General features: G+C 35.6%; 1 protein-coding gene across 1 annotated transcript in view; it reads right to left on the bottom strand.

The window, feature by feature from the left end:
• Window positions 1-4244: 4244 nt before the first annotated feature.
• Window positions 4245-24980, bottom strand: part of LOC117330137 (putative carbonic anhydrase-like protein 1) — a 70504-nt gene continuing 49768 nt past the window's right edge. Inside the window, exons 3-4 of the mRNA XM_033888356.1 lie at window positions 5549-5688; window positions 4245-4322 (exon numbers count right to left, since the gene is read on the bottom strand). Coding sequence (XP_033744247.1) covers window positions 4245-4322; window positions 5549-5688 — 218 coding nt within the window. The remainder of the gene's footprint in view (window positions 4323-5548; window positions 5689-24980) is intronic.

Here is a 24980-nt window from a genome sequence, read left to right as displayed (position 1 = left end):
AATGCAAGAAAATATCAATCATGACGACGATAGACAATAACAATTAGTATGTCATATCGGATATTGAATATCGGATTGGACAGGGGATGACGTACTCGACTTCAACCGAAATGGTATTGGTTAAATTCCTATTCAAAAGTGTATAGTCAATCGTTTTCTACCAATGAGAAGAACTCGTAAGTAATAAAAAAAACTTGTCTCTCGTCCATTATTCATTCTTAATTGACATTAAATTTGCTTAATTTAACCGACATGAAAAACTTTCAGTGATACGTGTAGGTTAAAAAACTCCATTAACAGTTGGCGTCATCACTTGTCCAGATAATGTTATTTTCATGGAAGCCCAAGCTCTAGTAAAAAAAACTTATCATAGATCAACTGTCAACTCAATATAGTAATACATTTGTCAACTCTATAATAGGATAGGAAACTTCCAGGAAAACAAATTGACAATATCGTAAACACCAGATGATGCCCTTCCGCTAGCTGTATAGATGATACCACGGCCACAGAGACAAGTATGTTCATAAAGAACTACGTTTCGGTAAAGGGAGAGTTTATATATCCATCTAAGATAAACAACACGTCAATTCCTAGTAGACTTGATTCCTTGATCTCACTTTTATGATTTAGAAATAACAATTTATACGAAACTGTGATATTATCGGTAGTTGTATATTATCACGATTTATGTTTGGCTTACCTACATATATACGGATATCTCACCTGTACAAATACAGCTATGGCGGCGATACCACGTGGTGACACCACGGCTTGTGAAAAATTGTGATATAAATCTGTATTATAGGCAAGGAATTGTATCTGTAAATAAAGAGGATAATTAATTAGGAACGGAAAATATTTGTAAAAAAAAAAAAAAAATCAGAAAAAGAAAAGAAAAAAAAATAGATAATAAAAAAAATAAATGAATCACCAGTTGACCATAATTAGGTCATGAGGAGATTACTTAGTCTTGTAAAGATTAAACATGAAATTAGATGGACGGGTAACAAAACAAAATAACACAAGACAATATTTAAACAAATCAAATAGAAAGGCACACTTTCAAGATAGCGCCTCAGGTCTAATATCAATGACCGTAGTCACTTCTATAAAGTAATTATTTCAAGGAACAGGAACGTACAATCATCTATAGCCAGGAAACTATCAACAGCGCAAGGGATATCCAGGTTTCTATTGAAACATCATTTTCCCAGTCAAATAAAGGAATTGAAGACTCACACCTACTGAACAAAATGTACTTTTTGTTTTTGCCTTTTGTTTTAGATATGTAATATTCTCGCAATAACTAGAAAAATATGAGGTGTCAATGAGACACCTTTAGTAAGAAAATAAAACACAGAAAGACCGAGGAATGAGAAAGAAAGGAAAGATAACTCTACAGATGTCTCTTCCTTTGATCCCTTAATAGAAAACACGAAAGAAAATCACTGATTCTTCAGAGGGCCCACTTTTTCTTATGTTCCCCTGTGTCTCTTGAAAAGAAGACAAAGGAAAGATCAACCCGACACTGCAGGGGGTTAGTGATGTCATAATTGGTCGCATTTTATGGCATGCAGTGAGGTACAGCAAGCATATTCTTTCCACGCTTCTCGACGGATTAAAAAGGAACTTGAAAGAAGACTATTGACATACAGCCTTCATACAATGCTGTCTTTTCTATTGGAACACTCTTATTATACTAGAAACGGTGAACAATCATTAATTGACTGACATCACTCCGATCTGATACTACTAACAGATATATGCTTATCGAATTTCCAGTGCCAACTCAAGTTCTTGGATATGAAACATATTTCAGCAAATGAATATCATCAAGAATTAAGCCACTGGATTATCTATATTGTGTTATACAAAATCAGGCTAACAAATAACGATGATATTTTGGTCGGATGGACATGTACATGTATCTATCGAAAACCATGCAACTTATTGCGATACTTAAGATTTCCTTCAATAACAAGACAGTTACCATCGCTTTAAATACGAGTTTTGGTTACTAGTGAATTTACACTAAATGGGCTCGACTGGAATATGTTAACGAGTACTGGCAATAATCATCTAGAACCCATTCTCGCAAACTTCCCGTTTGATCACCAAAAGAAACCAAGCAAGTTTCGTAAAGGAAATGCTGGACTCTTCAAGTGAGAAATAAAACCAAAATCAGGAAAAAAGGATAACTTTGGAATGACAGGTACCAACTACATGTATGAACACAATAGCATGTAAGGTATCTAAATATGTCTTAAAGGTGAATTTGACAGGCAATTACCTCAATTCAAAAGGAGCAATTAAATGATCTTTATCTTGAAAGAAATAGAATGATGTATGAAATCCGTCTTTAGCGTTCTACAACCATTTGTTTATGAATCATTTAAAAATATAAGAGGACCCCCCCCCCCCCCCCCCCCCGCCCCCCCCCCCAAAAAAAAAAAAACCCAAGCAGAAATCTCCTCATCTCCTCAATTCGCAAGTAATTCAGAAATAACCAAGTCATACCTCTGCTGCGAACGGTTTGCCGTCGATAGTGTGCTCTGAACCTCGGGAGTCGTCCCTACCGAAGTGGACTCGGATCTGGTGAAGTCGATAGGTGTAAGAAAGCGGGCCGATAGAGAATAGGATCTCATCGCCTTGACTTGAGTTCACGTACAGCACTAAAGCGTTACCAAGGTTATGCATAGTCGACGAAACCTGTAAACAACAAAATAGTAATGAAAACAACTTAAAACGGTTTCAGATAAATAACCAGCTCAATTTTGTTAATTGACAAAAAGGAAACCTATAACTTAGAGGGTTTGAATGCGACAATGAACACCGAGAGGTATGTTAATAAAAACACCAACGCAAATGGCTAATAGGTTCTTTACTATATCAGTCAGCAAGGCGGCATTAAAACGCCAGGAAAAAATCAGAAAGTCAGTCGCCATGTTGTAAGGTAGGGCTTCCCTATAGGGACCAAGTCTGATATAAGTTGTGGATGTGGTGACGTAATCAGAGAATACCTAGTGATATGTATTTTGTACCTTACAAAACAACGCGGAAATGATATGGATATTGTTCACGAGGTTGGCCATTGTGAAAACATATATCATATTCGAATTTTTTAATAAGTTTCATTGATTGTCGGTTCTTTTTAAATAATTAGTTGTTTTGCTTTAATTGCTTCTGATGAAGTGCATTTAAATCTCCTTAACAAGCCCCAACAAAACAACCACATTTAAGTCTCCACACAGAAAATGTATATTTGTACTTTAGTTGACACTTACTGTGTACATATGTTTATCGGAACCTATCTCTATCATGACCTTTATTGAAAGGTAAAACACATTATATGAACCATGGTGTATGCCACATCATTTTATTGCCTGCATTAAATATTCGCAAGGGAAAAATAGCGTTTATTATTAATATATTTATTACGCCTCTTGTCCAATTTATTTGCACTGTTGTTGCGTATGTTCCAGACGGTCACCAGAGTTACTACGGAGCATAATTCAAATTGACACCTATACTTAAAGGGATAAATCTCGCTTTGTTTATTTTTACTTTCCATGTCCAAGCAGTCAAGATATAATAGAGTTTTGATAGGGAATGGTTAACGTTTCTATATCAGATATTTCCAATAACGCAAGAAACTTTCACTTTGTGAACAGATGTAAGGAGCCATCTCAAAAACTTTACTGGGGTATTTCATGTAGAGTCACCTCACTATTTTCGTTTTATTTTGTTTAATAGTTGTTTTTCTCTTTTTGTTTGTTTTTCTCATCTTTGTGAACAATTGGATTGTTTTTATCTGTTTAACATTATACGGCAGAAATATGTTTACGACTATCTAGAGATGAACTACATGTACGATAGCTAGGAGAACGATTTAGAACTTGATTGTGCTTTAAATTAAAACGTATGACAACCCCAATGAAATAAACTGAAGTTCTCGTAAGCTGTGAGCCTAGCCTGTCTACCGGAAAATCCGAAATGTTTCTTGGGTGACCCCTGTTTCTGCCGTAGTCCGTGTATGTGAGGGAGCCACTGTCAGCTACATTATAAAGGTCTACTAGGTCATACATCGTGGCATTTCATGGTGTTAAAATAAAAGACATTATGTTATAATCAAACGGACTTGTACGGATTTTACCTCAAGTTAATGTCTTCACTTACGTAATGTTTTCCCTACGAGGACAATAAAACAATGTGACACAATGGAAGTGTAACCATGGTAAATACTAGCCGTAAGATACCGCTCGCTTTAGCTTGATCGGTTTAGCGTAAGACAAGTAATCCAGAATTCCCGGGCTCGATCCCTAGTGGAGGCAGTGATTGAAATTTAATTAATCATGGAAATCATTCAGGACGTGGGTTTTCCCCGGGTACTCCGGGTTTCCTCCTACAGAAAGATACATTGTGCGCCTCAATCTGGGTCAACAGCGTGATTAATTGATGTTGATATACATTTTTTCGCAATTGTTGTAAAATAAATAAAGTTAGCATTTTTTAAGGAATCATGCATTCTGATATGGAAGGTTCGCTTTCACGAAATGTCCAAACTAGAAGTTTTTCTTGACTTAGATTTCTCTAAAAGAGAAAGCTTGCATAAACATGAAGATCATTCGGGACGTGTAAACAAACTCGTAAATCAAAAATCTAGTGTTTATAAATGAGTTCATAATATTATCAATAAAACACTTACATCAAGACCCTTAATTAGTACCAGAGGAGTTTTTCCTATCATATTAATCTAGGTAATATCAATGTCACGTTCTCAAACTGGGTTCTGGGGTAATTAGTTGACAAGCATCAGAAATTTCTATCTTCATACCGTATAAGGAAATATAAAACAAGATATAAATCAAGTAAAAGTCATGCCTATCAATGATCAATTTAATTAACTTGTGTTGTGTTGCTTTTTACAAGGGGTTTCTGTTTGAACATGTAACTATGTAACTACTTCACCGTGGTTTCTATACGAGAGCCTTCAAATGACACAAGAAGAGTTTTACAGCATACATCACGACTTTATATATAAATCTCAGATGCAATCTCAGACGTAGTTATCCACAAGGCCGAACATTTGGTTTTTGCTATCGATAGTGACTACCATAATTATTTAGATTTGATGTTAGACAACATAAGAAGTGGGTATATCGCAACATCAGTACCTCATATTAGTTACGTATCTTGATTTAGGATATCATTGTTTACACTAAGAATCCATTGATTTTAACCCCTCTTAATGTTACTGTTTAAAACCTATCTACAGATTCGGATAACATTGTTCACACTGAGAATCCATTTTAACCCCTCTTTATGTTACTGTTTAAAACCTATCCACGAATTCGGATTTCTGGAAGATAAGAAATTTGAAAAAGAATGAAGTGGTTAATTTGAAATAACTTCATTATACTAAATAGTTAGATAGATTGCATGTCGTCATTCACAAATGACGATAAGGTATATCAAGGTTTCCATCATGTCTCCTGAAATCGCGTATATATAAGATATATAGATAAGGAATTTCTCCTACACATACCTTGTTGCCCGATATCTGTATATGTTTTAGTCCAGGGTCAAACAGCAGGTCTTCCGGAACTATGTTGACCGGGGACTGGTTCTTTCCTCTATGACAAATGCTCCATTCTAATTTATTCATTGTTCCCCAGAAACCAGGTCCTAGAAAAAAGGAAATACAGAAATGTATTATGCTGAAGAATTTAATGGAAAGCTTTACGGAGGTAATGTCTTAACATTAAGTGAAAAAGCACATTAAGAACGGGGCTTTTTGTCGAAATGTTTCATTTGGGACCGCCATCAATAATGGCCCTGAGTCGGCATATCACTGTTGTACCGTTATCAGTGGAAGCAAGGCTCTGAATCAGCACATTAAACCACATTCTGTTATCTACAAGTGGAGGTTATTGTGCTGGCAAAGCATGGTATCATACTAGATTTCCGAACTAGATTATCAGTAACGAATAAAAGTGCACACTGGGGTAGGAGGTGTTAGTATGTAGCTGTTATATACCGATACACACGGAGGTGTTACAGTATTACATAACGATAGTTGGCCATATATCATAACACTGGCAGCTCCCATAAATACCTACGAAAGCGAACAGAAGCTTTTCAGAGATAATGAACCGTTAACGAGAAAAGATTTTACAAAGATAAGGACGGTTCTATTCGTATAATTTGAAACAATTACCAGTTAATGATAAATCGGAGTATCATTTATGTCACAGAGCCATTTAAACTATCCATTAGTTGTTTTATCGATCTGGTATGCCGTTAGTTAACTGTAAGATACAGAGACATTTTACTGTGAACTTCCCTCCTCTCGTTTACGAGCTGTGATATAAGCATAAGAATTTATATTTTAATCTCTAACCAAATGTCACCCTAGTTTTCGTTTAATTGAATTAACCATTTGATAAAATGCATGTTCTAGACGTGTATTATCGGATAAAACACCACGGGGTCTATTGAACATTACGTCATAATGCACATATATACAACGAACATAACGTTTCGTATAGATAGTAAGATAGTTTCCTACTATCGGTGACAACGCTCAGAGTCTAACACGTATTAGATCGAATAAACATCAAAATATCCTATAATCATGTTTGTCTACACAATGTAGTGTTAATGTACCAGACACAAGGCAGAATTTGAAATGGTTTAGTCGGAATAAAAAAGAAAACTGACATCTTAACGAAATCGTATTTCTAACTCAAAACAGATAACTGGTATAACGAGGACTAAATAATAATGAAAGAAAGAAACAAAAAACGAAAACGACATAATATGGAAATCTGAAAAAGGAATAAGGAGGGCGAAATAAAAAAAAGAATACTTTCAACTCGATTAAATTGGGCCAGAATAAAAACAAAACTTGTACTGCATGGACACGCTACATCGCCGACACATGACCGGCCAATCTAGGTTAAATTTTGGTTACGTCACATGCTCGAAATGAGCACTATAGTGGTTTAGTTACACATTGTTTAACGTCCTATCAACAACCCTAGGTCATTTAAGGACAATCTCCCTGTGTGATTTGGTTTCGTTTAGCATTGTTTAACGTCCTATCAACAACCCTAGGTCATTTAAGGACAATCTCCCTGTGTGATTTGGTTTCGTTTAGCATTGTTTAACGTCCTATCAACAGGCCGTACGTCATTTGAGGACAGTCTCCCAGTGTGATTTGGTTTCGTTTAGCATTGTTTAACGTCCTATCAACAGCCATAGGTAATGTAATGTAAGAGTTTGTCATGAGTCTGCAGGCGAGGAGGGAGCTTAAGCCAGATTGGCTGGTGAGAGCGACTTACATACAGGATCTGGTGAAAGAGGAGGAGCCATGCTCAATTTGCCTGAAAGGGTGGTCGACGCCTTACTGGCAATTGTCAGCGGAGGATTTTAAGTTTTAATTTGATATTTGTAAATATAATATCTCATACATTATCTAGTTCAGGTAGTAAATCCAGTTTTGACATAATGCTATGTATTTTGAATGCATACACATAGTAATGACGTGGAAGTCATTTTTTTAAAGGGGGGAGTATGTTACAGGATCGAATTTATACTCTTTTATATATTACTTAGTAAAATAGGAATATATCCTGTAGATATTAAATAAGGTTAAGATAAATGTAATTGTTTTAAATTCTTTGATATTTTATGAGTCAAGCCACCTTAATGTATGTATAACGTTGTATACGTTCTGTATTTGTGTGTTGTGTGTTACGTAAATGTAATTAGTATGCATGTTATGACACATGACTGTAGACTGACCAATGACTAGTCGTATAGGATATGACCTTTGACTGATTTTTACCAGGGTACTTCTTCCCGAGACTTCAAAGAGCCAGTATGTATATATATATATATATATATATATCAGTACTACGCAATGCTAGTATATGGACCAATGTTTCGGGAACCTCTGCTCCATAGCTGCAGGCATGGAATAAAACGTCGAGAGAACCCACCAATATCTTGTGTGATTTATCTAAGAATGAAGCCAAGGATGGCCTCTACTGTGTGATTTTGTTTCGTTTAGCATTGTTTAACGTCCTATCAAAAGGACATTAAAGAAGTTCTCCTCTGTGAGCGAAATGCATACATGTAATGAATGTGTTTGACTTTGAGAGGCTTTGACATATTCGTCTTTATCTCCGTTCGGAGTGATGCCGACTTTATAGTGTGACCTAACGGAAGTATACTACCAATGCCATCCAGCAGGACACCTCGCCCCGGCACATTATACTGAAAACTATAATGGTTACACAGTAAAAATTTACATCAAAACAATTTAATGAGAATAACATAAGATTTTGTTATAGGGGGTAAGCATCTCCAGATTCATTGACGAAGCCATTTACATATTGATGAATAACAAATTTTGCCGTGCTCTCAATCACTTGGTCTGGTTTGATGCTATTTGCTTCCTACATGTTTTTTAATTGATATCATTATAAGAAAGTAATATTGGACAGTAGAAGTAAAAAAAACCCAACAATTAAATTAAGAAATTAAGCAGTGTAGGGGAATTGGTCAGATGTTACTCGGAGTTGGAAAATGCTCTAAAGCCGGAAAGAAAATTGATAGCGTCCGTAGGATTCAGTTGACATAGTACGGCGGTACATGTACTAATTTCATTATTGAGGGCGTAACTTAATGGAAGCACCTACCGTATATAGTATTACGTTGATAATGTGTACACCCAAGAGTGTAGTCTTCCGTTTGTTGGACGACAGTGTCTGATGGGGACTATTAAGGTGACATAAGCTTACATCACGTGTCGTAAATTCTACTGTCATGTCTGCAGTACAAACGAGATCAGAGAACGGGTCATTCCCCATCTGCATGGTTTTCACTGATGACTTTACTGTTATAATTCACCGTACAACTACCTCGCAACGTAAGACATATGATGACGTTCTCCAATTGTTACGACTTGTGTTGTCACCTCACTAAAGCCAGTAAGGGAGATACAGAGAAATGTCATAGGTGCCAACCTGTTAAGACGAGGAAGCACGAATAATTGAAAGGAAATGTATATTTTATTGCGTAATCAATGGATGTCTGTCTATGTTGATGCGCGCAACCTTTGGTAGGATTGTTACGAGAAACGCATTAACAAAGATGATACAATATGTAACCCAAAGAAAATATCAGTGAAATCTATTTTATCCCTGTACTAAAATATGTGTCACTTGTTGAGATATTTCGTACTACAGAAATCAATAATGGTTTCATCGTTTAATATACGTTGTAGATCAGTCGCCTTTTGCAAATCAATTCATATCGGATTTGAAAGACGACTAGGACGTCTGTTTTACACGGTTATTATCAGTGGGGCGGTCGTGAAAAAAAACCCTAAGCAATTAGATTTAACTTTAAGGGTGTTAAAACCGGGTTTACGACTCATATAAATCGCACCCTAATGACTTTAGTTGAGGTCGAACTTCCCAACCTTTACACAAAAATAAGGTCATGTCTGTGAGCTTTTCCGAAATTTTTCAGAAAATTAGAAAGATGGTTTGCCGACTTCGAAATGAAGATTTTGTATTGTTCGTAGATTATAAAATAAATACTTGAAGATGGTTTCAACATTAAAAGAGAACAAGAGGGTGTCAACGTGTAAACTTAACTTCTATCTGAAATTCGATAAAACAAGGAAAAGATCATGTGTATGATGACAGAATAATGCATGACTACATTTTGCACCGGCGACAATTTCTATGTAACCTAATACAGTGAAATCCGTTCATTGTTTCTTACAAATTGACTAACATTTGTTTCCATGGATGCGAATAATATCTCAACAGAATTTAATGATCTGAACAAGCCTTTATAAACCTGGTATTTTGAGCTTATTGGAGCTATCATACTCTATAATAGTGAAATGTCAAAGGTTAGTTTATGATATTTGTCTTTTTTTTTTAAGTACGCGTAATGATTGCGTTATATGTAATCTTGGCTTTGTTTTACGTAGGTTTCCCATTGGTGTCTGCTTTCAGATTTATTCAGGAAGGTTCCTGGAAATACTCATGGGTTTTCTTGGACCTCACACTTTCTTATACGGACAGTGGAAACTGAAGTAATTGTTGTCTGTCATATTCCGTCCTTTGTGAATAATCGGTAGACACGGAGAGCGAAAAGTCATGGGGTCAGAATATGGACACCTTACTAGAACACGACTTAGTGTCTTGCTGATACAATTTCACTTATTCGGGTAATATTAGATCACTTAGATCACGTTTCCTGTTCCTTACAGCACATCCCATTCTTATTTAACCAGAAGTGCTCTGTCTTGTTTACTTCTGAAAGAATTGTGTCAGCTTTTATGTCTACAATCCATTAAGTTTGTCATCGGTAAGGCAGAGTTATGAAATATGATTCTATGATACTTATACGGTTGTAATTTCATATATAGTTTTTCCCAGTTGTTTTGTTGTTCCATATAAGTGTTATTTATTGGTAACTGAAATTGGTAGCGCTATCAGCTTTTGCACGAGTGGTGCATGTATATACATACACATTTTGCAATAAGCTGCAAAAAAAAAAAAAAAAAAAATGGTGGTTCAATGGAAATCATAGACATTAGCAATACAATTTTAGTTAACTTAATAACACTAAATCTAGATACTAATACCAGTAATTGCATGGGACTGAAATCAAATTCTACATATGTTTTTTTTCATCTATTTATCTTTTATTTTCGGCAACTATACGGAATTGAATCGTACATTTCACCAGATTTTCGGTGTTTCGTGATAGGACTGTTGACAACGAATTCCAATCAAATTTTCTTCAGAGTATAGAAAGGTTTTTGCATACTAAAAAACAGATAAAATGTTTAATTGTCGACAGTAGCGGCTATAGTGGAGAGCTGAACTGTCTTATCTTCATCAAACTATGTATCTGTGCACGCATCAATCGCATTAAACAACACGAAATACATCAAAACACAATGACATGATAGCAGAGTTCATCTTAATCCAGTAATGAAATTACTTCTTTGTGATATTATTCCTATACAAGTCACAATTGTCAATCGTATGAATGCATTTCATGAATAGAAATAGCATCCAGGAGCAGCTCTAATTAGTGGAAGTAGGACAATGATTTATGTAAATAACATTGGTTTGCTTTAATTTATATTAAGTCATTACTGTATTTCTGTAATAAAATGAACTTTTCCCAATATCATTATACATGTAAATTTAAAATCAATCTTTAAACTGGTATCATTTGCCGCATTGTAATTAACATTTAAATCGACAAATTAATAGGAGTTGAATTGGAATTTAAAGATCTTCCTACGCATAAGTCACGTTGAAGAAGCAGAGGAAGTTGTTGGTACCCTCGAAAAACTGACCTTCGATAAGTATCTCGATGGCACAGGCATCAATGTGCTTAACTGTGATTTATTTCTTGGATGGGTAATAAACCTTAATTACATCTAGTTAAAAATGTTTTCTTGACATGAATAAATCCCATTAAGTGTCTCCTTCTCTTTAATGTATTACTAGGAATAGGATATATATACCTCAGCGTAAAACATGAAACACTGCTATGTGAGCAAACCCCATTTTAGTGACATTCTTTAAATAATACATTCTCATTATGTCATTTCCGATACATTTTATACCGTAGGTTTTTTTCATGTATTTGAGTTGTTTTTTAATAACAGACGATATCGAACTGTGTTAATAGATATATGACGACCTTTTTGTTTTGTGTATATTGAAATAATGTAAAAAATAATCATTATTAGCTAATATTTATCATAAAATACAGAGCTAAATATGCAATAGTCTCCATCCGAGATAAATATATAACAGGGAAAATAAGGAACTCTGATAAGTAATCCATAACGTGGACATGATAAAACCAGGCTTCATAGACATAGAGAAACACCACAATCAACTCACATGGACACGAGACACCAGGATTAATAAACACATTAATGAACACGAGACACAATGGTTAATAGACATAGAGAAACACCACAATCAACTGACATGGACACGAGACACCAGGCTTAATAGACATAGAGAAACACCACATTCAACTGACATGGACACGAGACACCAGGCTTAATAGACACAGAGAAACACCACAATCAACTGACATGGACACGAGACACTAGACTTAATAGACACAGAGAAACACCATAATCAACTGACATTGACACGAGACACCAGGCTTAATAGACACAGAGAAACATCATAATCAACTGACATGGACACGAAACACCAGACTTAACAGACACAGAGAAACACCACAATCAACTGACATGGACACGAGACACCAGGCTTAATAGACACAGAGAAACACCACAATCAACTGACATGGACACGAGACACCAGGCTTAACAGACACAGAGAAACACCATAATCAACTGACATGGACACGAGACACCAGACTTAATAGACACAGAGAATCACCATAATCAACTCACATGGACACGAGACACAATGGTTAATAGACACAGAGAAACACCATAAACAACTGACATTGACACGAGACACCAAGCTTAATAGACATAGAGAAACACCATAATCAACTGACATGGACACGAGACACCAGACTTAATAGACACAGAGAAACACCACAATCAACTGACATGGACACGAGACACCAGGCTTAATAAACACAGAGACACACCATAATCAACTGACATGGACACGAGACACCAGGATTAATAAACACAGAGAAACACCACAATCAACTCACATGGACACGAGACACAATGGTTAATAGACACAGAGAAACACCACAATCAACTGACATGGACACGAGACACCAGACTTAATAGACACAGAGAAACACCATAACCAACTGACATGGACACGAGACACAATGGTTAATAGACACAGAGAAACACCACAATCAACTGACATGGACACGAGACACCAGACTTAATAGACACAGAGAAACACCATAACCAACTGACATGGACACGAGACACCAGACTTAATAGACACAGAGAAACACCACAATCAACTCACATGGACACGAGACACAATGGTTAATAGACACAGAGAAACACCACAATCAACTGACATGGACACGAGACACAAGGATTAATAAACACAGAGAAACACCACAATCAACTCACATGGACACGAGACACAATGGTTAATAGACACAGAAAAACACCATAATCAACTGACATGGACATGAGACACCAGACTTAATAGACACAGAGAAACACTGTTATCAACTGACATGGGCAGTGTGTTCAAAAATCCTAATGAACTTGAAGAAATATTGATACCTGCATATAAATCTGTAACTTTGTATCTTCACAAACGAAGCTAAATTCAAGCAAATCTCCACAGCAATGACAACTGCAAAATTAATAATGGCGTTCTGACTCTTTAGTCAAATATACTACATGTAATAGTCATTAGGTGCAGTTAAAACTTTTATTAAAAAGTTTTATATATATTCAGTAATTTGTAGACTTGAAGCTTTGTCTGCTTTGGTGAATAAAAGGAGCACAGTGATTTTATCAAATAATTTGGATTTGTAATTGAAATTCACAACGTTTGCGATAGAGTGTGGAGTGTGAAAAGAAATAGTATTTCAAGTCGGATGACGATGCTGATTTGTGGCAAATACTTCATGAAAGTCGTCATTTCCTGAATGTCCTTTGAAAACAACGACAGTTTTCTCACGAGGAAACATCGCGGTGTGGAAGCTGTTGATCGTTATCTGGAGTACTTTATTACACGTGCTGATGACCAGGTCAGGTGTAAGTAAATTTCCACGTGAATATTTTATCATCTTGTCTAGGCTCTGGAGGCCATTTGATTAGTGATAACACATGCAGTTCTGATGAGGCTCATGAGAGGGGAGACAACCACTCTAAATACGTTTATTAACGTTAAACAAATATTTCATTATATAAGCTGGTAAAATATCATAACTTGTAATAAGAACATAAGCACGCCCGTAAATGACGTCAAGTTTTAGAATATTTCCGTGATTACTAATCAAAAACACCTCTCTAGACAACGTTACCATAAATAGCTAGCAAAAAATAAAAACATAATGAAGGCTACGGAGAGCAATAACGTTCAAATGCAACCAGGCCATAACGAGCTAACGTTATTGAACGGCGACACAAGACTTCTCACTGAACGACTTTTGCGTCACTTTGACATTGTACTTTACATAAGATCACCTGAGGTGTACGACAGGAACGTTATAGCTACATGTGGTGTAATTTCCCGCGTTTTATAGTTAAATAATGTTCACTTGATAGCTCATTTTATTCAAGCTGTTTTAGCGGGCTAACCAGAAGTAGGTTACCAATACACTTCTGTATGAACAGTTTATATTCCATCAAATATAGAAGCAAAAACAGTATAGGAAAAAATTAAAGTGACATTCTTCCTTTCGAACGACAGGAGTGAGTTTCAAATTGAAGCTTACAGTCATAGTTGTTGATTAAATGTGACGGAATAAATATAACATATTTGTACAGAAAATCCGCAAAACTGTGCCACTGTGCATCCGCACTTTAATATTCTATCACACCTCCGCCTCTTCATCTAAATAGCACGTGACATCACAGACAACCTAAATCAGATCACAGAAGAGTTATGTAGGTGTATCGTTTTGTTGTTATGATAAACCCCAAATGTAGCCTTTCCTTCAAAATCATTTAAAATATAATAACACAAAAAAGCGAACTTACTCGTGGACAATGTCGCATACATATGTGAACCACAAACACGTGCCGTGTAGACAAACACGTGAGGCATATTTGTACCAATGATGAACAAATACACAATATACATGTAAATCATTTAGTCCCCTCCACATATATCAAGAATAACTCCCAACTAGTATATGACATTGAAATGGCCACCCACCACGGTGACATTTAAATTTATTACTGAGAAAGCCACCTAGTGGCTTCTAACATGAAATCATTTTTATGATTGCAAAGTAGTTGCACCCATACAATAATGGCAACTACAATCAATATCAAAATGTAGATAAAAACATACAAGAACCTATGCTAGCCTTAGTGGGGTTGACATAAAAACCGCCACAAAGACCTTCATGGTATACCATATCAGGAATGTCTTCCTCCTCAGCTAGCTAAATGTCTCTGGATTTTTCTGGCTCTCACTCAAACCGACCTTTACAAACTGAAACCTATTTTACACTGCGCAGGATCCACCCTGATTTCAGGGCAGAAAGATTTAGACAATAATGACAGTATTTATCAGTCTAAACATGATGACAATAATGTGTACCAACAGTTTAGGTATTATATATCCCCTTCAAATATTCAAACCCTCTAGCATTGTTCGAGTAGTGTAACTTCTAGCGTAATTTCATAATGAACTTATCAGGCTGTCGAGTATCCTTCACAAGCAATGCGAATTCCTCGTTCGAATCGACCGACGCGGCCTTTGTCGCTCTCTCTCCCCTCTTTCCATCAAGTTGTTGATATCTATAGACTTTTATGATGTTAGCTATCTTGTCGTGTCCTCAATTGTTCGTTGATTCCATTTTCAGTGACAATCAACTCAGGGAGCTGCGTCCGTCATTTTCGTTTTTGTTTGTAAACTTGTCTGCGCATACTCGCATTAACAGTCGTTGGCAGCGATTTATTTTCGAACTTTAATTTTTAAGGACGTATTTCTATAGCATAAACTCATTTCAACGACGAAATGTCCCTTTAAAGATAATATCATGAGTTGACGAGGACAAGTTCCCTCAATTTGTACACCATGCACAAGTTTTATACTGAACTGTGAACTAAAATATGATGAAGCTAGTTTTGATGTACCATGTACATCTGTATAAAGCGTTGTCAGAAGCTTCCGGGCGAACACTGCTATAACCTATCCAAGGTTGTGGTACAGTCTATCGTCGCTTCATGCCTTATTAGCCAACAAGTCAAAACTATTTCCCCGAGGTGCTAGGAACAATATGACGAACGATTTCTCGAGGCCGCGTATTGACATTCATTAAAAACATATAACGACTGCGTGGTAACCTGAATAACCAAAAATAACAAGAAAGACGCTCCATCATTTGAAGTTTGGGCGCGTTCGGATGTTCTAAGCCAGAGAACAGGCAATTGACCGGTAAATAGGTTTGTCTGTTGATCAGCTTGTTACGATTTTTGAAATTATTTTTTGGGAAACAGCCGAAAAAATATTTATATAGAGAGTTATACAATTACGTATAACACCACAGGACAACAGCAAGTTAATAAATAGTTGGTAAGACTTTAATTTATACCTCAGAAATCAATTCCATCTAAATCATTCCATGCTGTGAACCTACATATCTGCAAATAAAATGCATTTGATTCAAACGACACATGTACAGCTTCCGGATTGATCATCGCCTCTTCATTTTGATGCTTTAGTTGACATTAAGTAGGTCTTTACAGGGGAAAAGATTTTATTTAATGACAAGGCCTAATGACAATCGTTAACGAGGTACAATGCTTGAACAATGATAGATACGATAAAAGGATTTAACGATATTGACGATGGTATGGGATTTTATCTAAAAGGTCACAATACAAAGGTAATAAAGATAGCGAAAGCTTGACGGAGTGTGCTCTCATTTCGTCAGTGGTTAGTCATACTGGTCTCAATTTGTGAAAGAGTAAACTTGTCGTACTTACTGGAAGTCGCTAATTTGTCGCGTGGGATTTTTTTTTTGCATTAAAACGCGAAGATAATCCATAAAGAATTCAAATTAGTCGCGGTTAGTCGTACGAAAACAATAATTTTGAATGGCTGCCGTCCGATGTCAAAGTTGTAAGCTCACATTTTCTTTCGAAACTCCTTTCAAAACATATCGCATGATCAAGACTAACCAAATAAAAAGAAGCATCACATTTGTTTCGTATTTTTTTTTACGTAATAGTATTTGAGCTGTCTTGTAGAGCCTTATCAGGTATGTATCACATGACTGAATCACATGACTTTATAGGATAGTCACGTGATTGTCATAAACAAAATGGCGACCAATATAAAGCTATCGTTTACCGATATTGAAACCTTTATTCACGAATTTAATGTAATTTCTAGATCAGCTTTCAAGAAATAATGTATTCAGGAAATTGTCTTAAGTGGTATATCAGCGTAAGAAAATATTCTCGAAGTCCAAGTGATTTACAGTACTTTCTCTTTGTTGATAATTCGTCCGCAAAATAAAGTTTTCGCGCAATCTCCCTGTGCGTTTTATGACTTTATCGAATGTAAGCATTGGGATTCATTTTACAGCGTTTATACAACACGCATCTAATCAAAGAATTCCATGATGCATCCTGATATATGATTTAGCGTACCCGTGTTCCAAAACATAATCAATAATATGAAATGTCTAAAATTCTAACATTCTGTAAGGTTTCTTGGGTTTTGACAATTTTAAAAACATATCTGTACCCAGTTGTAAAACAAGTATCTAACAGTAACAGGATCGTTTTTTTTTTTTTTTTTTTTCGTGTTTTTTTTTGGAAATCAGTACAAACGTCTGTCAAAAACTACCGGATTTTATTTGAATTTGGCGTCACGTCATTACTGCTTTCCACCACTGTAGAAGGACTGTATAATGGAGATATGCTGTAACTGGGTATTTTTTCTATTTACATATAATAACAATTTGCTTCCATAGGATGAAATCGTTTGATTTTGGTAGTTTTACTGATTAATCTACTATAACGGAAACGTAAATACTATTTTGTAACATTTCAGTCTATGGCCTTAGAACTTGGTTATAATACCCAAGGACAACATAACAAACCGCAAGATGAGCATACAGGGTCAATATGAACTCTATAATAGCGTAAACAACATCGTACACAACAAGAAAGTCAGAGCACAATACAATAACAGAACTTTAACTCTTTTAACCAGAGAGACACCACGCAAAAAAAATACATAGAACCCGGCAATAAATCCAAGGCGGATAGTGAGTTTCATATGACATGATGTCTTACTTATTCAAGCTGTCAGTCTCAACTACAGAGTAATCTTTAGATGTGCATATTTTGTCAAAACTATAATCTTTATATATTGATATTTTTACTGAGGAATTATGAAATTCAAAACCAAATATGCACCGAATAATACATCAGTAACACTTTGTGGAAGTTCCTGCACATATAACGAGCGAGCGTTCAGCAAGACGTGATAAATTTCTTGGAAATTAAGTGGGTGATATGTTTGTGACACTTAAACGACATCGTTCCTCACATACTAGACTCGTAATTGTGTATAAATTAATGATAACAAATTTAATGGACTACTTTTATATAGGCAGGTGTTAAAATTTCATTACCGCATATCCAAGTTCTTCCGCAATTTAGAATCAAATATAGTCGATAAACAAAGAGCTGTTAAGAACAGCAAATCACCAGCGGGAACAAAATAACTAGAAAGTCAATTACAAGTTGTACGTGGGAAGTACATGACGTGCCATGGGCATGGATACAACTACGGCACAGAGGTCGTTTTATTGATAGCAAACTGATATTGTCTTCTATTATAACATACATGTCGTGTGAAATCTGCTATCGTTAATTACTATTTTAGTCCCTTGTAATGGGCAACATTTGTTATTTCAATTTCTGCGTGAAAAATTTCAACGTCTGCACATCATTGCTCTCAACTTATCAAAAAGATTTTACCATGCATTACTTCCAAGTCATAACCTAAGACACATGTGTGATAACATTATTGTGACGTCACATATACGTTATGACGTCACGAAAATAGATGTCGCAAGATTGTCTCTGTAGAGATCTCATACCTTCCGAGACGAAATACGTCTTATATAGAAATTAACTTGATCGTTTTTACTTACATTCTCATAGATATGGGTTATTTGATAAACAGAATCCAACACTCCTGTCTATGTCATATGGAATTTAAATTACATGTGACATAGCAACTCACTCATGTATTTATTTAAGGATTAACATCAATTATTTTTTCTGTTATACAGTCATAACAGAAAAAACTGGAGTGTACTCTAAATAAACCGCGAAGCGGTTTATGAAGAGAGTACACTCCATTTGTTTATGTTATGACTGTATAACAGAAAAAATAATTAATGTTAATTCTTATAATCTAATTTCGTCTTATACACACCAAGATATTTCACTTTCTTTGGCGAACTCTTTTCTGTGATAAATTATTACGCAACGTCATCAGCCAATCAAAAATGACGTTACATTTCGCAACGTCAAAAATTGTGTTATGGAGGTATAACAAAATTATTTCAGCCAATGAAAATGCGTGTTTCATACAAAATTAAATTATATGTAGTACATTTCAACGGCTAAATTTATATAAATTGGATGGCACTGCCTCGCAATTTACAACTCTTGTTGATAACAAGATTTTATGCTACATGTATATTATTTGAGATTTCTAGAAGGACGAAGTAACCGCATGATGTATTTATATCCACTATAAGGACCATACCGTAATTTAAAGTGATATTGCCATGTGTTTGGCTTATATCAACGATTGTAAAGAAGAAACTACAGGAGTATATTATATATATATATGTATGTATTGTAAATAAGGGACTACAGGATTACTTTAATACAGTACTAACAAACATGTACATTGTACACTCAAACTTTGTAGTGCAGGAGTTTTTTGTGGTGTTGACAAATGATTACGCTACAAATGCTGTATATAAGGGACCTGCATGTTCGACTAGGTCGGGAAGAGTACCCGGAACGATCGGTCGATAGATTCCTAAGGATGGTGTCAAAGGTTAACAGGGTCATTCAAAGACCAGGATCACCAGCAGGCTTGATCGAATAACGTGTTGTAATTCACTTGATCTAATAACTGGTTGTGAGGGACCGTCTGATAGGCACACAGACAAGGTGTATACACTCGTCTTCTTGGTTGGGCAAGCTTCTCTCACAGAAAATTGATGTTATTTAGTTATTGAATTGATATGACGGCGTTTGCACTCCATAAACATTTGATATATGTTTTATGTTCAGTTATCGCATCAATGTTGTTATCTGCGTTTTAGACACTTATTCATTGAGACGCTTTTTATTGGTATTGTAAATTAAAGAGTTCTATTGATTTGGTTAATTGTCTGTCCGTGATGACGTATGACAATCCTGTTGTAACAGTGTTTTCAGTGGAATTTTTTAGGGGTAACTATGACGGTTTCCAAAGATTAGGGGTCACTGAGTGCCCTCTTAAAGTGCCTACTCATTGTAATTGAATTCCAGGGACACGTGACAACCGGTCCATTCCATGCTATCAACGTATCCAAACTGATCACAAATGAATAATACATGTAATGTTCCAAGTTTATTAACTTGTTTGTTAAACGTGTGTTTCGTTCAGGGGTCTAAATTCTCCCTCGCTTCAACAGACGTTCCGCACTAGCTGAGAAATCACGATGTTGCCAGGTAAGGCATCAGAAAAGACAAAAGGTAGAAATATTTTCAAAAAGTGATGATCACTGTGTATCATCTCCAATGCATCGCCACCGGATATTGCATTAGCTGAAGCGATAAAGTTGAAGCGGGCGTCTTTGTTGATGGTAAGATTTCAAAGATTTCCCCTATAAAATATTGTTCTTGCAAGTTAATACTATTTGTGTGTATATATATAAGAGTTTCACCTTTACTATGTATTAACGATAGAGCCTTGATTACGATTCAAATGTCGTTTTGACGAAAAAATGTATCGCCTAATGCAATCGAAATGTCACTGGTGATCATGTTGTGTCATACAATCTGTGTCAAAATCAATTAGTTTGGGGTTTTTATTGACGGAAGACATTGTATATAACAATAATATTATCAGACGCAAGTTTGAAGCCTATCTGCAGTGTTTTAGCTGAGATATTGTCAAAACAATCAAAAAGCCGGTGTACGGCAAATTGTTAAAATACTGTACGGCATTTTGCAGAATTATCAAACTTGTTATTTCTTTCTCATTCCAGATAATTATGCAATATGATGAGGAGTTTTATTTGTATGTATTGTTCAGGACAGAAGCCGATATTTCGGGAAATAATACAGCACATTGTGGACGAACATGGCGATATAATAAAATGTCAATTACGGTCCTAAAGTTATACACCAATCAATCGTGTCATCAGAATTTCACACCGAAAAAATCTTTGTAGATCCAGCGGTCTATGATAACATTATGCTGGTGTTGCCGGATATGCCAACTTTTTGTAACCCCGTTCCATATCATAGTAATTCAAAGTGATTACCGTACTTTGGGATATTTCGGCTGTGGTCATATTCTAGTTGATTTAGTGTCTGGCATGAGATCGCCAAAAATTAACATACCAAAATAAAACGTCGTCAGTATCAAAATGCCGAAAAATACCGTTTTCTGGCTCGGTAATTAGGGAAAGTGGCCAATTCGAATTAATTTCCGTGAAAATAACAAAAAGCTATTCATCGGCATTTTTCCTTTTTTAAGGATGAGCTAGGGTGACGGTTTCTTCAATAGAGATGTAGTTCCTTGATACATCTGTACGATAATATACGGCCATAATAGTTTCTTAGGCGATATATACTAGGACTACTACTACGACCCCGGCCGGAGAGGTACAATTGTGGGGTCTAAATAAGGGATTTTACGTTCATCATGATACACCACTGCCTCACGTTGTATGTAATGGTGATCTGTATTTTAATCAAATTGCAATAACCACATTCTTTGAATATGTAACAATTTATCTCACTCGTTTATGAATGTTTATAAATCTTAATACCATATGACCACTTTCGATTTCGGACAATCGTTCAACATACCGGTATATATTTTCGTCTGACCAAGGTAACTGGTATTCAGTACATTGATATCTAAAATACACTACTAAAAGTATCAGAGGCTGTCCTTTTACCCTTAATTGTTGAACAGAAACATAAATTTAAGACGAATACCAACTGACCATCTTGAGTAATAATAATTGTGTGTGCACAACTATGGAAGTTCAGTGAAATCTATACTTCCTGAATCTTCACGTAAAGCATTCCCTCTAGAAGTTTCTAAGAAATAGCGAAAACAAAGAATTGTTTTACAAAGATTTTTTTTACAAAGAAAAGTTGATATTGTTGGAATCAACAGGCGACAATATTCCATTTTAACATGAAGGTTCTTGATCCATATTTGTGCTAGCTTTATATCGCGACTGTTTGGAATTACAAAATGGTATGCAGGTACCCATTTTCGGTTTCACAGCCATTACTATTTCTCAACAAGCATTCGATGGATCTCACTTTTAAAACTTATTTGAAGAATATAGAACAGAGAAATGTCAAGGGATAAATCCATTTGAAAAATAAAGTATTTGAAAGTGAAAAATGAAAAGTTGCAAGTTTGGTAATAAGGATACAAAATAGGAAACGCCAACGTTCAGTGTCGCATGCGTAAACCAGTATATTGGTATTGTTAATCTCTAAATTCACACTTGGAAATTGCGTGTTTTTCATTTTCATGGCATTATACACCGATGTTGTGAGAGAAAAACGTGGTTATATTTTTGTTTAATTAATGAACCTTGCAATATGCCGTATACCTAAACTGCAGTAGGCCGTACACCAAATATCTGTCAGTGAGGTAATATGCCGTACACCGGCTTTTTGATTGTTTCGACAATATCTCAGCTAAAGCACCGCAGATAGGCTTCAAACTTGCTTCTGATAATATTATTGTTATATACAATGTCTTCCGTCAATAAAAAGCACAGACTAATTAATTTTGACACAGATCGTATGACACAGCATGGTTACATTATCAAGCTATAGTGACATTTCGATTGCATTAGGCCATACATTTTTTCGTCAAAACGACATTTGAATCGTAATCATGCAAGGCTCTATCGTTAATACATAGTAAAGGTGGAACTCTTATATATACATGCAAATAGTATTAACTTGCAAGAACAATATTTTATAGGGGAAATCTATGAAATCTTACCATCAACAAAGACGCCCGCTCCAACTTTATCACTTCAGCTAATGCAAGATACACAGTGATGATAGAGACGCAGCAAATTGTGTCGTTTGTGTAACGCCAAGCAAAGGACACGAAAGAAAATCACCGAATTCGCATGGTATTCCTAAATTGTCTACTTTGCGCATTCGTTCCTCAACCCTCAATTAACACACTGGTGTTTTCTTAGAAAGTGTTACAACGGTCATCATGTGGTGTGTCCCTGTGTTTATCAATATTATAATAAGGTTTTAAAAAGTACTTGATATGTTTTATCCACACCTTAATGACATCTATAGTTATCTAATCTCTGTATAGTGTTGTTATGTCGATAGCTGTTAAATAAAGTACAGTGCTTGTTTGTTCCAATATTATACGTGCCGCAAAGAAATTACTCTCTAATTAAATAAAGCTAGCAATAAAGTGTTACTACACTTTATATCAACCAAAGATACGAGGAAGATTGTGTAAGATGTTTTTGCACTTTGGTCAATTAAGGGAGGATTTTATGGGATTTTGTAAATTTGTTCAATAATTTTGCAAGCCACTCGCCTTTGAGTAGCTCATCAATTTATTTGAAAAAACCGATTGATTAATTCAAGATGACATAGCAACGAATGTTAGATTGTATTTACCACATACAAATGTAACCTATATCTACGAGAATACCATTGAACTCTTTCAAATAAATGTATATTTCTACTGGGAGGGTATTATTATCTACAGAAACAATCGTACCATGTTATTTATTTATGGTGACGTCTTAAATTATCTGTGACGTCACAATAGTTTTATTACAAAAGTGTCTTAGGATAGCTATGTCATATGGCATACAGGTTCAATTTGGTATCCTTTTCATACAAACTTGCCCAACTTAAGTGAATTCAACTGCAGTCCACATTAATATAATTTTCTGATAAACCCAACTTGGTAGAATATAAACATCAAATGACTAATGAGATAGTAACTGTGATTGATTAAACACTGATTTTCCTGAACATTTAAAAAAAATATACAAGAATAACACGATGGCTTCCTTATCGTATAGCTATGTTAGTAGAGCATAGAGGATAAAAAACAACCAAACTGATATCTAGGTACACGGAGGATAAAAACTACAAATTTGCTGTGTAAATTTAGATACATGCGGGTATAGGTTTTTTTTTTAGTTTGTTCAGGAACTTTCGTCGGTATCACTTGGACTATCCTGAGGAATGACTGGCCTGAGACTATGTGTCACAATATCTATTAAATAGCGTCTCCCAATCAGGAAAGGACTGAAACACAGACAAAGGCTGCATGCAAAGCTTTAGTGCTCTTCTAAAGTTCCTAGTTTTAAATAAGAATGCGTGTGATGTTAGATAGTGTTATATAGAGTTGATGATATCATTGAATTTCCCGACGAATTACTAAGGTTAACTGAGGTGAGTAGCTGGATGTTTGCTGGAGTTTTCAAAAGCAGAGCCTTGAAACTACTTTGAGACTTTTTAAATTTTGGTATCAATATTTCCTATAGCTTGATAATGTAACCATGCTGTTCCTGTTTGTTACATAGGTGACTGTGGTTTACGTCAACCAGTTAATATAGAAACTAAAACATAATAAACGCTTTGTATAACTGGTGGCGGAAGGACTACCCCGTTTTTGTGTAAACTGTCGTATACTTATTTATACCCTTTATAAGCTAACACTCTACATTGGCCATCATCACATGACCTTTTCAAGGACATATAATCCATATCAATGGCAGTACTTGTAATAACTATTTGAGGAAAGGGTTACAACTCTGCCATGCAGTTAGTACGCTGTTCATTATTTATTTTTTAGAGGTTCAGCGTCCTCGCAACAACCTGTTGTACACTAATCTAGCGAAATTTACAAAGACAATGTTATCTAACAAATTATTGCATAGAGATCACTGTCCCCCAATTTGATAAGCACTGAAGAACCCACCCATACTTGCTT

Source organism: Pecten maximus, chromosome 6 (genome assembly GCF_902652985.1).
Source record: "Pecten maximus chromosome 6, xPecMax1.1, whole genome shotgun sequence".
NCBI classification, from domain to species: Eukaryota; Metazoa; Mollusca; class Bivalvia; order Pectinida; family Pectinidae; genus Pecten; species Pecten maximus.
This window is presented reverse-complemented; position numbering and strand designations above follow the sequence as displayed.